Source organism: Nesoenas mayeri (assembly GCF_963082525.1).
Source record: "Nesoenas mayeri genome assembly, chromosome: 6".
NCBI classification, from domain to species: Eukaryota; Metazoa; Chordata; class Aves; order Columbiformes; family Columbidae; genus Nesoenas; species Nesoenas mayeri.
The window spans coordinates 8,583,304-8,596,695 of NC_137545.1; the positions used below are offsets into that span (position 1 = coordinate 8,583,304).

Genomic DNA, 13,392 nt, shown 5'->3' on the forward strand with positions numbered 1-13,392 from the left:
GATGCCTAGATTTGGACTTGAATTGTGCAGTCTGCAAAAATAAACAAACTCTTTTCACCCTATTTTGAAAAAGCCTCTTTATTCTGTAGTTTGTCTCTTTTTTTTTTTTTTTCAAATTATATTTAATGAGCAGCTGATTCTCTTGGTGCTAAGCTGATAAGCCCAGATAAGTTTGTGTTCTGCCTCTCCTCACAAATGCTGGAGCACAAGGCCAGGTGTCCCTGCAGCACTGAGGTCACAGGGCACTACTGAGGACCTAAGGGACCACAAGATGCTTATGGGGCTTCTCCAGCTCTCACCCCTGGCCCTGGTACCCACACAGTGCCCATTCAGACCATGATCCCTCAGCACAACAGAGACTGTGTCTTCATTCTTCACCTGCTTCATCTTCTTCACCTGTTCACGGGTGGGAAGAGCTCAGGTGCCCCTCTTTGAGGGGATTGCACCTTTCCCCATCATGAAGATGGAATTGTACCTGAGTCTGGCTTACCCAAGCTTTCTTCAGCCCACTCTGGCATCCAAGAATGATGGAGCAGGGGAACCCTCCAAGGATGGGAATGTTTCTGTAAGTTCATGTGCATGGTGGTGGAGGTGGGATGGGGAGGAGAGGCTGGGCAGGACCTGGGTTGTCCATGGGAGACCCCAGAAGCAGGGTGCAGAGGAGCTGCAGTGAAGAGCAGGGTGGTGGGGACCTGTGGCCACATGTACTGCAGCGTCACTGCCACATGTTTTTCTCCCAGGTAGCAAGTGATAGGACAAGAAAAAATGTCCTCGAATTGTGCCAGGGGAGGTTTAGATTGGATATTAGGAAAAAATTCTTCATGGAAAGGGTTGTCAGGCATTGGAACAGGCTGCCCAGGGAAGTAGTGGAGTCACCATCCCTGGAGGGCTTTAAAAGGCATTTAGACAAGGTTCTTAGGGATGTAGCTTATTGCTAGTTAGGTTATGGTTGGACTCGATGATCCTGAGGGTCTCTTCCAACTGAAGTGATGCTATGATTCTATTCTGTTCCCTCTGTTGATAAGGAGAGCTGATGGGTAGTTTTGAGGGCCACAGGACAAAGCACAACTGCATCCAGAGAGGAGCCACTGGAGTGAAACCCCGCTGCCCCAGCATGCACAGAACAAGGCTGTGCTGGTGGCAAATCTGGGTAAGATGGGCTGTGCCGCCTCTTCTGGAGATTCCCGCTGCCACAGTGAGCTGCTCGTGTTTGTGCCACTGGGTCCAGCAGCCAGTCACACCGGCTGGCATCAAAGCCTTCATGATAACGGGGCTGGGAAGGGGCCTTTTGAGCCATGACAAAACAAAATTAAACAGCAAAAGCAGTCTAGTGTTAAAATGGCTGTGGTGAAAGCATTGCCAAGCCCTTCACCTTTCCCAGCGTGCCACAGTTCTATGGCCCAGGGGCTTCAGGAGAGCTCACTACTTTTTCTTGTTAATTGTTACTGTAGGAAACAATTCTTTTGCAAATATAATACGTTCAGGCAGGATCTCTCAGCAAAGCATATTTTAATAACGATTTTGCAAGACCAGGTGTTCTACCTAAAGGCAGGCACACCTAATAGGGCAAAAAGCCCCTGCTTATATCTCCCCAAAATCCCGGCCGCAATTTCCCTCCCCTGTTCCCCATTGGTTGGGTACTTCAGGGTTTACAGACTATCCCAATGCATACAATACCCTTCCCCTTATCAATCTATTTAAGACATGGATTCCTGGTACTTTAGCTACACTTCCCCCTAAATTAACTTATGAATACAGGTATCAGTATGTATACAGGTGTCAGTACATATTCTGGGAAGACTGTGTATTACATTAAGAATTCATAGTCCGATGTGTCTCAGTCCTTCCCCCCTGCTGGGGTCAGGGACCAGGTCCTCAGCTATGTAAAAACAACAGTTCCTCACTAAATGTTCCTTACATTACCCTGGCATGGAGGATGCCAAGGTGTACAGCTTAGCAAGGGAAAGCTATGGCATTCCCCAGCCAGCCCCTCCTCTGCAACTGGGAAAGTTCACATGAAATTTAAGGACCTCTATGAGTGATGTGATCCACGTTAGAAGCCAGCATCATTGCACAGGAGAAATAACACACAGACAGCAGCTGACTGCAAACCAGCACATGATATTCCCTGCGCGGCTACCTGCAGCCTCAGGGATGGATTTCAGCAGGCTCTTCCAAAAGACAGGGGAGAGAATTTACAGGCTAAAAACAAGAAAATCACTCAGCAGGTAAAATGCTGCTCTAAGAGGAAGGGGAAAGGAGAGGAGCATCATGCAAGTGTTTCCTGTGGGGCGTCCAGTTTTATGTCTCATCACTTCACCGCTGTGCAGGTGGGAGATGTCATCTTCAGTCTGAGTCAGAACTGCTGCTGGAGCTGCTGCTGGAGTGCTGGAGGAGACAACACAACTTTAAGGTAGCACAGAAACAAGCATCTTTCACACCATTTCTGATGCATGTTAGTGATCCTGGGGTGGGTGCAGGTTGAGCCTGCAGCAGCGGTGGCTGCAGACCCACCTCTCCCAAGGTACCTTTGCACCCCGCAAAAGGGGTGCCCTCAGGTTTGCAGGCTGGCTGGATTGCCAGCTGGCAATTAGCCGGTAATTAAGCCCCAGGGGTCATGCGGAGGGTGAGCCTGTATGAGAGTCAGCGCAGCACCACAACTGCAGACAGCAAACCCTGGCCGGGACACATTGACTTGAACGTAAAACAGCTACTAATAACATCACCGCAATGTTTGTTGCAATGTTGTTACAAACCACGGTTTAGAGTTTGGAGCCATTATTTTTCTGCTTGGAGAATATAATTATGAGCATATCGTGAGAGGGCTGGTTTTTTTTTTTTTTTACATTAATATTTTGCAAGCTTATCCTGGCCAGTTAAGCAAACTCCAGAAGGGTCCTGCTCCCTCCCAGCGAGGGCAAACATCAAGGCAGATCATCACACAGCCATTACAAGTGAGAGGAGCTGGCGGTTTGCTCTGTTTGGGAAATGCTCCTACCTCCCATGGTGCAACTGCCGTTTTGTTTAGCAGCTCCTCACTCAGACCTGCTCTTGGAGGACACCTGTCCCTGGAATGGCGCTTTCTGCAGCATCTGCTCTTGGCACAGGAAATCGCTTTTCCCTTTTTTGTTTTGTTTGTTTGTTTGTTTGATTGTTTTTCTGTGGAGGGGTTCTTTGGTTTTCTGTTCTGCTGTTTTGTTTGTTTGTTAGGTGGGAACTGAACTGCTCATCAGCTGCAGGGCACGGAGCCTGTGTCCTTTACAGAGGTGTGACTTGCTCTTGGGTGAGTAGGACAAAGTCCTGGGATTTAACACACCACCTGGTGCACCCTGGGCTGTGTCACTGGTGCAAATGGCTTCAAGAATTTCAGGGGTCACGCTTCAAAAGGCTCGCTTGAAATGATTCATGCTTGCCTGTTTGTTAACCAAACAGGAGTCTAACAAAAGCCACTGGGGTGCTGGCAGTCTGCTCTGCAGGGTGGCCGAGGGGACCCCCAGCTGCCCAGGTGGGATGCTGTGGCATGTGGGGGGTGGTCCGGAGGACCGCAGCAGAGATTCGGAAGGGTCCACTGCAACCTTGTTCTTACCTTGCCTCCATGGTGCTGCTTCTTGTGTTTCTTCTTGTCCTTCTTGTGGTGCTTCTCATGGCAGCCAGGGGGGCATGGTGAGCACCCCGGTGGTCCCGGATGGGGGTGCCCATGGGAGTGATGCCCATGATGGTGGTGGCCTGGGGAGTGATGCCCCGGCGGGGGGGGCCCATGGGGATGATGCCCCGGCGGGGGGGGCCCATGGGGGTGATGCCCCGGCGGGGGGGGCCCATGGGGGTGATGCCCCGGCGGGCAGGGGCCAGGTGGAGCGGGGCCACAGGGATAGCCACCTGGGTGTCCTGGGGGACAGGCTCCAGGGGCGCTAGGTGGCACAGGAGGGTAGCCAGGGTAGGGACCTGCTGGTGCACTGGGACAAGGACATCCTGGAGCAGCAGGTGGGCAAATTTGGACTTGTGGTGGTGGCACCCCTCCAGGTGCACCTAGGAAGAAGAGGGAACTGTTAGGGAGCAGAGCAGAGCTCTCCTTGGACAAGGCAATGCAGGGACCTGGTGTACCTGCCCACCCTCCCAGTCTATCCCCTCCTCAAAAATGATGCCCCACTCCCCTTTAGTACGCAGGGCATCCCCCCAGGTGCCCGTGGCAGTTGCACTGAGCCCCTCTCCAAGCCCCAATGGCTGTGTGGTACCCGCAGCCCTACCTGGCCCCACAGCTCCTCACCTGAGTTGGGGTTCCACATCCCTGCTCACTGTCCTTGACACGGCTCTCTCAGGGTGGCAGGCACCCGTTAAATAGAGCCCGGCCCCGGGTGAGGAGGGGTGCAGCGGGCAGGGGTGACACTGCCAAGAGGTGGAACCAGCCGCACCGCTCCCAGCACCGTCACCATGGGCACACGGGAAACGTCAACACACCGCTCCCAGCTGGTACAAAGGTCTCACAGGGCTGATAAAAACAGGGAATGAAGGGTGGTGTTTTTCCCCTCCCGGTGTCAGGTGATGAGGTGAGTCAGGCGTCCCCTCCGTGAACCCAGCATGGGGCAGGGTGCCAGGGGGGCTGCCCTCCTGCAGGCACTGCTGTGGGACAGCGGGGCTCAGCATCCAGCTAATGGCTCCCTGTGGCAGTGCTCAGGGTGCTGCCGTGGTACGTGGGTGGAGAAGGCAATATCTGTCATCAGACCTGTTCAACAGTGACAGGAGGTAGGGCTGGATGCCCTGATACTCAGATCTTCCTCTTGGAGGGGTCAATGAGGAGGAGACAGACATTCTCCCATCCTATCTCTATCTTCCCGCTAACACACCGGTGCTGCCCTGTGTTTGGCAGCACTCCCTTCCCAGTTCAGTGAGCAATATGCCAGGCTGGTCTTGTCATGCAGCATCAAAAAGGCACCTTGCAGAAAGGGACTGTGCCAGGTCATGCCCCAGCCCTGTGGGCAGGGAGGTGTCCCGGGGAGTTTTCTGAGCACGGAAACATACAGGGGTGTGCAGGGCCAGGAGGTGCACATGCACTGGGGTCTCCTCCTGGGCAGTGCCATGGGGTCCCTGATGTCCTCTCTGTTGGGACTCGTATGACCCAAGCACTGCCAGCCCAGCCAGCTCCTCTGCTCCAAGGATTTGGGGATGAAGACTGGGGTCCGAGCCCAAGACAGCAAAAATCACCCTTGGCAGGGAAAGGCCAGCAGGGGACATGATGCCAGGATCTGCCTGAGCAGAGCAGCTCTCCCGATGTGAATACCAAAGTAGCCCAGGCAGGGTTCAGTGTGTTTCCCAGCTGTATTTGCTGCTGCAGAGCATCTGGGCCGTTTCCGAGCCCCTCTCAGGCCACCCGCTTCTCCAGCAGTGCCAGCACGAGCGCCGAGTCTTGCTTTGCCTCCTCCAGCAGCCCTGAGATCTTCTGTGACATCTGCATGGAGAGAGAGAAGGTGCATCTTTTGCCACTCAACAGGACAGAAGAGCCATCCACTGACCACCCCACGCATCCCACTGGTGGCAAAGGGAGTGGATGTCTGGGCACGAGGAGTCACAGAGGCTTCATCTCTATCCCATCTCATACTCATCATCATGTCCAGGGCATATACACGGCCCCTGCTTACCGCAAGCTTGAACTTCTCATCCTTTATGTCTTTTAGGTTGATCATGACGTTGAAGTAAGCTCCGAACACAGCCGCTTCCAGCATTTTGGCTCCCACCTAGGACAAGAGGCTTGCAAGAAGCTCTCCTGCTGAACTAGAGCATCACCACATGGGTCCTGCAGCAGGGCAGAACCTCACACTGCAGGACTCCCACTCCCTGTGAACCAGCGGCATGCAACGCTTTCCAGCACGGTGCTTTCAGAATGTGGCTCCAGCAGTGGGAACTGCCACACAGGTGGAATTGCTGGTAGAGGTCTACTCTCCTGCAAGGGTTGCAAGCTGCCAAAAGTTAGTGAGTGGAAACCACTGGACAATTTGGGAAGCGCGGCTGGAGAGATGCATCCCAGAAGCCAGGGCACGATGGGACACCTTGCAGGGACAAGCGGTGAGCCTGGCAGCCTGCAAAGCCCCAGCTGGGGCAGCACCTGAGCTCAGGGCTGTACCTGGATGTCAGATTTGCAGGCCAGGTTGCAGTGGCGTGCCAGGTCCTTCAGAGCAGGCCAGAGCCCACTCACCTTCTCTGCCAGGGCACAGGGCACCCTCACAGCTGTTTTCAGCCCCTGTTGCATGGCAGCCGTGCGTCTGAGGGTGGGACAGCCCCAGAGTGAGCACAGGGTGACCGTGGTCCCCCAGGCTGCACGTCACCACCAGCCTAGCTCACCTCTCCTGCTCTTCAGGGGTGCCCTTTGGCAGCTTCATAGCTTCCTGTAGGCAAAGAAAACCAGATTTTATAGAACCATCAAGTAGTTTGGGTTGGAAGGGACCTTCAAAAGTCATCTAGTCCTATCCCCCTGCAATGAGCAAGGACATGTTCAGCTAGATCATGTTGCTCAGAACCCTGTCCAACCTGACCTTGAATGTTTCCAGGGATGGGGCATCAACCTGTGCCAGTGTTCTACTGCCCTCAAATCTGCTGCCATTTGCACCAAGACGCCACATGCCTCGCATCAGGGGCCAGGGCAGACCACATAGTTCCCATGCTCTTGTAAACCTCCATTCGGTGACGATGTCCCTTTCCCCGGCCCTGGTTTGGACCAAGGCCACAGCCCTGTTCCTAAGGATGCTGGGGCAGAGCAATGCCAGCCCCCTCTCAGCTGGAAAAGCCCCCACTTCCCCACAAGATGTCTGCCACCAGTGGGACCTCACCATGTAGCTGCTGAAGGCACGGGAGTCAGCATCCACCATCGCCACCAACTCGTCCATGGCCTGGTGGAAGGGGGGGATCAGCTTCCTCATGATGGGGTCCAGCTCCTCAAACTGCCGCTTCCCATAGCTCATCAGCCCCACCATGCAGCCCAGCGCTGCTCCCTGCGACGAGGGCACAGAGGTAAATCCTCCAGCAGGACCCGGATCCCCTTGGAGGACCACAGAGGACCCCCCTAGGTAGGCAAGGACCCCGTCCTGGTGTGGGGCACATACCAGGGCAGCTGCGGCTGCAGACACAGAGCCTCCTCCCGGTGCTGCTGATCTTCCACCAACTGCTCGCACAAAGGCACCCAGCGGCTTGGCCACCAGCCCCCCGTCCGCCTCTCCTGCCTGCACCAGGTACCTGCGGCACAGCGGCCCCGTGGATCAGAGCGCCCCAGGTGCAAGGACATCCACCACCACTTCTCACCCAGCACTGCCCTCTCCAACTGGTTTTCATCCATCCCTTGGCTCTGCAGCTGGTTGGGAAGGGTGCTAGCTCAAAAAACCCAGCAGGAGGGTGAGGGAGAGGACAAGGAGCCCGATGGGGACAGATGGGGAGCAGGTGTCCCAGTGGTGTGGGGGCTTGCTCTGCATTAGACAGGGTGGGATCATGCAGATGGCATTTGGTGGGACAGAAACACGCCTGCAGCCATGTCCCTGGGGAACGACAAGGACTTAAAGCACATGTCCTGATTTCACCTCAGCATGGGTGGGAGATTTCCTCTCCCTCTGCAGACGTGCGTTTTACACTAAGTGCTGCGGCACAGAGTCTGTACTTGGAGGTCAACATGTAAGCCAGAGAAATTTGGGCTAAGGAGGGGCTGGAGGATTTAGCACATGCATGTTCAACTTTGGCCACAAAACCTGTCCCTGCTGCCTGCTCAAGTGACCTGGAGTCCCCCTGCCCCATGTTCACAACCATCAGCATTTGAGAACAGGGACCACCCTGTGCCTGCCCAACACCCAGCAGAGATGTCCCCTGGGTGTGAGGAGGAGATGGGTGCAGGCATGACTCCCTAAACAAGCTGAGTGCAAGATGCAGGCAGTAGGATCCCTCCATCCCGGCAGGGATGGACACCATGAGGAGAAGCAGGATGGGGGTCCCTACTCGATGATGCGCTCCCGGGGGTGAAATGGAGACAGGGAGTCCAGGCCCAGCCGGCTGACCACCTGCAAAGATCAGCACCGCCACGTCAGCCCATCGCAGTAAGTTCTGTTGCATCCTTATTCCCTGCTGTTAATTAACCATGGTGATCCCACCCTAAGACACTGCTGCTAGGGCCACCACCCAGGGTAAGAACAACCTGTGTCACCAGCCCATCCCATCCTAGACCTAGGGTCGGTGTGTGGCCGCCTACACACAACTGGAAACTGGATAAATAATTAGCTTGCTCTTATCTAGCCTGTTCCCCATAGGGCAGAAAAGTCCCTCCCTCCTGCAGCTGAAAAGCAGAGTCTGTCTCCTTGTTTCCAGCTTATGCTGGTCCTGGGGCAGTTTCCCATGAAGCCACTCGCTCTCCTTGAGTTCTGGTGAGATCTCTTTCCCTTCCTGGCCTCCACGCAGGCAAGCGGGCAGCTGCTGCCCATGCTCTGGGAGGGGGTGTCTGCTCCCTGAGCATCTCGACATCCTCAGGACAACAAAGCGACTTGTCCCACTAGCTGTGCCCTCACAGCTTGCCAAGCACCATCCCTGGAGATAAGTGTCACACCAGGGGGCTTATGCGGTCCCAAATCTCTGCTCAGTGCCACTCTGGGAGGCTGGCGGGGGGAGGGGGCAGAGGGCTCTGTCTTTCTCACCCCACCTTATCTTGGTACCAGGAGGAGCCACATTACCAGCCTGATCTTCTGTTCCTCCTCCAGGATGAAGAGTTTTTCCTTCTTGATGTAAAATTCAGCTGTGTCCAGCATGGCCTTCTTGGGGACAAGCCCCACCAGCTGGGACCCAACCACAGGGAGCTTCAGTGCCTGCAAAGGACATCAGAAACATAGAATAATTTTTGTTGGAAAAGACCACGGAGGATCACGGAGTTCAAATATTAACCTAACATATGAGTGTCCCCAAAGCCATCTATTCTGCACCACTATCACCCCAGCCTGCTGGTCCTCATCCCTTTCTAGGACCTGGGGAGCTTATGGAAAAGCCTTCACTGGAAGAGCTGGGGGCTAGCAGCAAGTTCTTGAGCTTTTGGGCTTTTTGTGCCATTCAGCACACTGCCCAGTTTGGCTGAGCTGAGAGTGAGATAAAGCAGAGCCTGACCCAGAGATGGGAAGAAAAGCTTGGAGGGAGACATCCTCTGGGAAGCCACCATTGAAACAACCATGGCAGGTTGCCCCATGCCACCCACCTCTGCATCTCGGCAGACCTCCTCATAGACGGCATGGAGTGGCGTGGTCTCAAAGTCCAGCAGGTTCGTCGAAACCTGAGCTATATTCTCTTCTTCCAAATACCAGCCGATGCCTTGCACTCTCTTCAGTCGCCCAGGCTGCTGAGAACTGCCACGGTCAAGGCATGGCCCGGGAGGCACGGGGACAAGCAGGTCTGCTCCCAGGGCACTGGCAGGATGGGGGTACCTGGTCGGCACCGCGACCCTGCTCGCGGATGTTGAGGGCAATGCGGTGAGCCTGCTCCTTGGTGCACAGCAGGTTGACGTTGTATGCAATAAGGAAGGTCCGGGCGCCTGTCACTGTGGCCCCCCACTGGGGCACAAAGGTTGAGGGCCCAAAATCGGGAGCCCACTCTGGTTTGGCAAGCTGGGGAGAAGGAGGAGCATGTGGGCTGGCGTTGCCAAAGCAGCATGAGCCACCCTCCTGGTGATGTCATCTCCCTCCCCAACCACTGTCTTCCACTACCCGCTCCATGTTCAGCAGCGCCCAAAGCGTTTCATCAGCTCTTCTCAGTGTGAGGGGACTATGCCAGCTCCTGGCACCCTTCCCAAAGCTGGGGAGGTCTGGCTTGGCTCTGCCTGGCCCCTGCCACCCAGCTGGGTGCTGCCAGGCTCACCTTCTCAGGGAGGGCCTCGTACTCCCCAGCACGGATGGTGGGCAGAGCTTTCCTGCTCTCCTCCCGCGCTGCCTCTCCGTACAGGTAAACTGCAAGACAGAGCCAGGGCTGAGCACCACCAGGCAGGGGCTGGCAGAGCCTTGTCTAGCAGGGTCTGGTTTTGCCCATTTGGAAGCAAACCCCATTCAGTTAACCTTCTGCAAAAGGTGCACAACTGCAATGGAAAGTGTGTGAAGTGGGACAGGAGGGGCAGAGGTTCCTGGCCCGCACTCACCAGGCACCCCCAGCTCGGCTGCCAAGCGCTGCCCAAAGTTGTTGGCGCAGGTGACACATTCCTCCATGCTGACATTCATCACCGGCACGAAGGGGCAGACATCCAGGGCCCCCATGCGGGGATGTTCGCCTGGTAATGGGGCAGATATGAGGATGGGAACTGGGAACAGCAAGCAGACAAGGAGGAAGGACAGCCCTTTTCCAGCCTCTTTTGCAGGCTGGGCACTGCTGCACAAGGAAAGTTGTGTTTGCAGCAGTGACATCTACTCCAGCCCAGGGATATGAGGGATTCAGCCTTTCTGGATTAGAAGGGTGAGCACAAGAGCTTTGCACGGTCCCACCACCACCCATGCCAACAGTGCTGCTTGCTGTGGGTGCAGTGACACGCCATGCTTGGCCACTGGCAGCTGATGTTAGGCCTAGCCGTGCAAAGCTCACCCACAGCCAACCACACAGGGCAGATGAGGGATATTCTGTGCCAGACAAGCTCCTGCGCTGCCCCCAAGCTCACCCGTGTGCCGGCTCATGTCAATGAGCTGCCCAGCCACACGGGCTGCGCTCAGGGCCCCTTCGACGACAGCCTCAGGGGACCCCACGAAGGTGTAGACGGTGCGGTTGGTGGAGGCGCCAGCGTCCACATCCAGCAGCACGCAGCCCGGTGTCCGGGAGATGGCCTGTCCCAGCGCATCGATCACCTGGCAGGCAGCGGAGCGGGGCAATGAGGCTGAGCCAGCAGGATGCTGCCACAACCCCAGCGCTGCAAGGTAGGGGACAACTTTTCTCAGTTTTACCCTTCCCACTGGCACTGGGTTGGAGGATGACCTGTGGTCAGTGAGGATGCAGCCCTATGCTGCAGAGGATGCAGGATCCAAAGGCACAAGCACCCCATTCCTATGCAGGGGGTTTGGGACACCCCTGGCTCCCAGTGAACCCTAGATCCGCTATGGTGGGGAAGAGATGTCCAGCTGCTGCTGCACATCAGAGAGCTCCAGAACAAATAGCTTCAGAACAGATTGGGCTCTGCAAAGCCTGTTCCCTGGGGGAAGCAATGGTTTTATGGCAATTTCAGGTTTGCTGCACCCCTCTGGCCCCAGCAGGGCCAAAGTTCAACCTGGGACTGATGCCCAGCACAGATTCCATTAACCTGGCTGGCAGGTTTTGGCACAACCACTGCAAGTGATATTTCTCTAAGGGGATATGCCAGACCACCCCAAGCTAAGCCCTGGTGCTACAGCAACCTGCAGGCAGTGGGGAGGGGGAAGGCTGAGCCCCCACTTCTCACCAGTGTGCCAGAAGGGAGCAGGGGCTGCCTTGCAGCATTTTCAGCATTAGCCAGGCAGGTAAAGGTACAAAGCGCTTTAAAGGAGGCAAGGCAGAATCTGGCAGCAGGTGCTGCCTGCACAGCTGCTTCGCTGGGGCAGTCCAGCCATCTGCACCTTGGCATCACCCACCCCTCCACACAGTCCCTCACCTCCTTGTTATTTCCCTCCGAGAAGTTGGGAACGCACTCCACCAGCTTGGCCATGGTCCCTGGGTCTGTGTGCACCCTGCAGCCCTGTACTCAGCTCCTTGCACACCGTGGGTTGCCTGCTCTGTCCTATCCAACTGCAGAGCTAAAACCTACCAGAACCCAGCCCACTGCCTCTTCCCTGAGCCAGGGTTTCTCATTAACTGCATCGATCTGTGGTCAGAAGACAGAAAGGGTCTTGGGTAAACAATGTGGTACTGGCCATTCAGTGCCTGGAGCAGATCTGGGCACAAGGACACCTCATGCTTCCCAGGGCCAGACTTCAACACTAATTACTCACCAGGGTTAATTAATTGCTAGGAGAAAGTGATGCCACATGAAGAAAAGCATCTGCTGTACCCAGCACCATACCTTGGCTCCTGGATGGGAGAGCCTGCTCAGCGACAGGACCACCAGCACTACGTGATGATGTGAGGAGAGCTGCTCGCCAGGACCCCCAGCATTGGTACTAGGAAAGCAGGTAAAATCTCTCGCTGTGAGCAGGATTCGAACCTGCGCAGGGAAACCCTATTGGATTTCGAGTCCAACGCCTTCACCCCTCGGCCATCACAGCCTCAGCCCAAACCACCTGGGGGGACACCTGCCCCCAACCCCAGGCATCCCCTGATATCCCTTGGGTGCCCTGTTGCTCTGAGAAGCGGGAAAGTCTTTGGGGTGGCCGGTGCATCCCCACATACCCCTCAGCCCCGCTCTGCTCCCCAGGGGCTGGCAACAGGACCTATCCCCAAAAAGTGGTGCCCACAGCAGCGGGGTCCCTGGGCAGCGCTGCCCCCCAACACCCCAGTGCCCGGCACAGGCTGGGGGTGCCCGGGCAGCTGTGCACCCCGGCTCGTTGGTCTAGGGGTATGATTCTCGCTTAGGGTGCGAGAGGTCCCGGGTTCAACTCCCGGACGAGCCCTCCTTTTGGGGATCCGCTGCCAGCCACAGCCACTATGGGGACAGAGCGTGGACAGGGTGACATACCCTGCAGGAAAGGTGATGGCACCAGCTTGTCTGCCACCCTGGCACAGCTTCAGGCAGCCCCTCACCCAGGGTCTGGGTGCACAAGACCATGCCCCCGGTCTGCTTCAGAGCCACCCTCACCCCATCCTGGCTCTTTTGGCAGCCTGGGGCACCTGAGGGACACCAAGCACCTGCAAAACCCCAAACCCCAGGTTCAGTAGCTCCGTGTGGCTGGGGAAAGCAGCAGCAACAGGGATTTTCTGGGAGTGATAAGAAAGTCAGGTCAGAGGGGGACATTGGCTTTGGGGGATGTGCCAGGGAGGAAGAAGGTGGGCAGATGTTGCTGCAAAGCACCAGCCATTTCAACCACTGAAAGGACCAGGGAGATGGTTTTGAGGAGGAAAACTCCCAGAGATAGTGGGAAATGGAAATGCTGGGCACAAACACCCTGCTGTCACCTCCAGCTGCTGACTCCGTGGACCCAGGATGGCAAGAGGGACCTCCCTGTCCCCAGAGTGTGCCAAGGGATACAGACAGCCTCAGCTGCCTTCCCAAACTCCCAAACGTGTGTGAGGCACAGACACTGGGGGTGCAATGGGGTGCAGCACCACGGCTCGTTGGTCTAGGGGTATGATTCTCGCTTTGGGTGCGAGAGGTCCCGGGTTCAAATCCCGGACGAGCCCTCCTTTTGGGGCCCCACTTTCTCCAGTGGCATGTGGGACCATGGCAGAACCAGAGCATGATGAGGGCAGCGGTGCCCAGCACTGGGGTCAGTGTCCCGTCCGGGC

General features: G+C 56.2%; 1 protein-coding gene across 1 annotated transcript; it reads right to left on the minus strand.

Moving 5' to 3' along the window:
- Positions 1-5,356: 5,356 nt before the first annotated feature.
- Positions 5,357-11,659, minus strand: FTCD (formimidoyltransferase cyclodeaminase; the record flags this gene model as incomplete). The annotated part of the gene is made up of 14 exons (XM_080346881.1): positions 5,357-5,443; positions 5,634-5,729; positions 6,116-6,254; positions 6,334-6,377; positions 6,819-6,980; positions 7,092-7,221; positions 7,969-8,030; positions 8,694-8,825; positions 9,206-9,343; positions 9,432-9,611; positions 9,862-9,950; positions 10,136-10,264; positions 10,646-10,829; positions 11,606-11,659. 14 exons carry the CDS (start codon positions 11,657-11,659, stop codon positions 5,357-5,359), a joined length of 1,626 nt encoding a protein of 541 aa, XP_080203007.1.
- Positions 11,660-13,392: the final 1,733 nt, after the last annotated feature.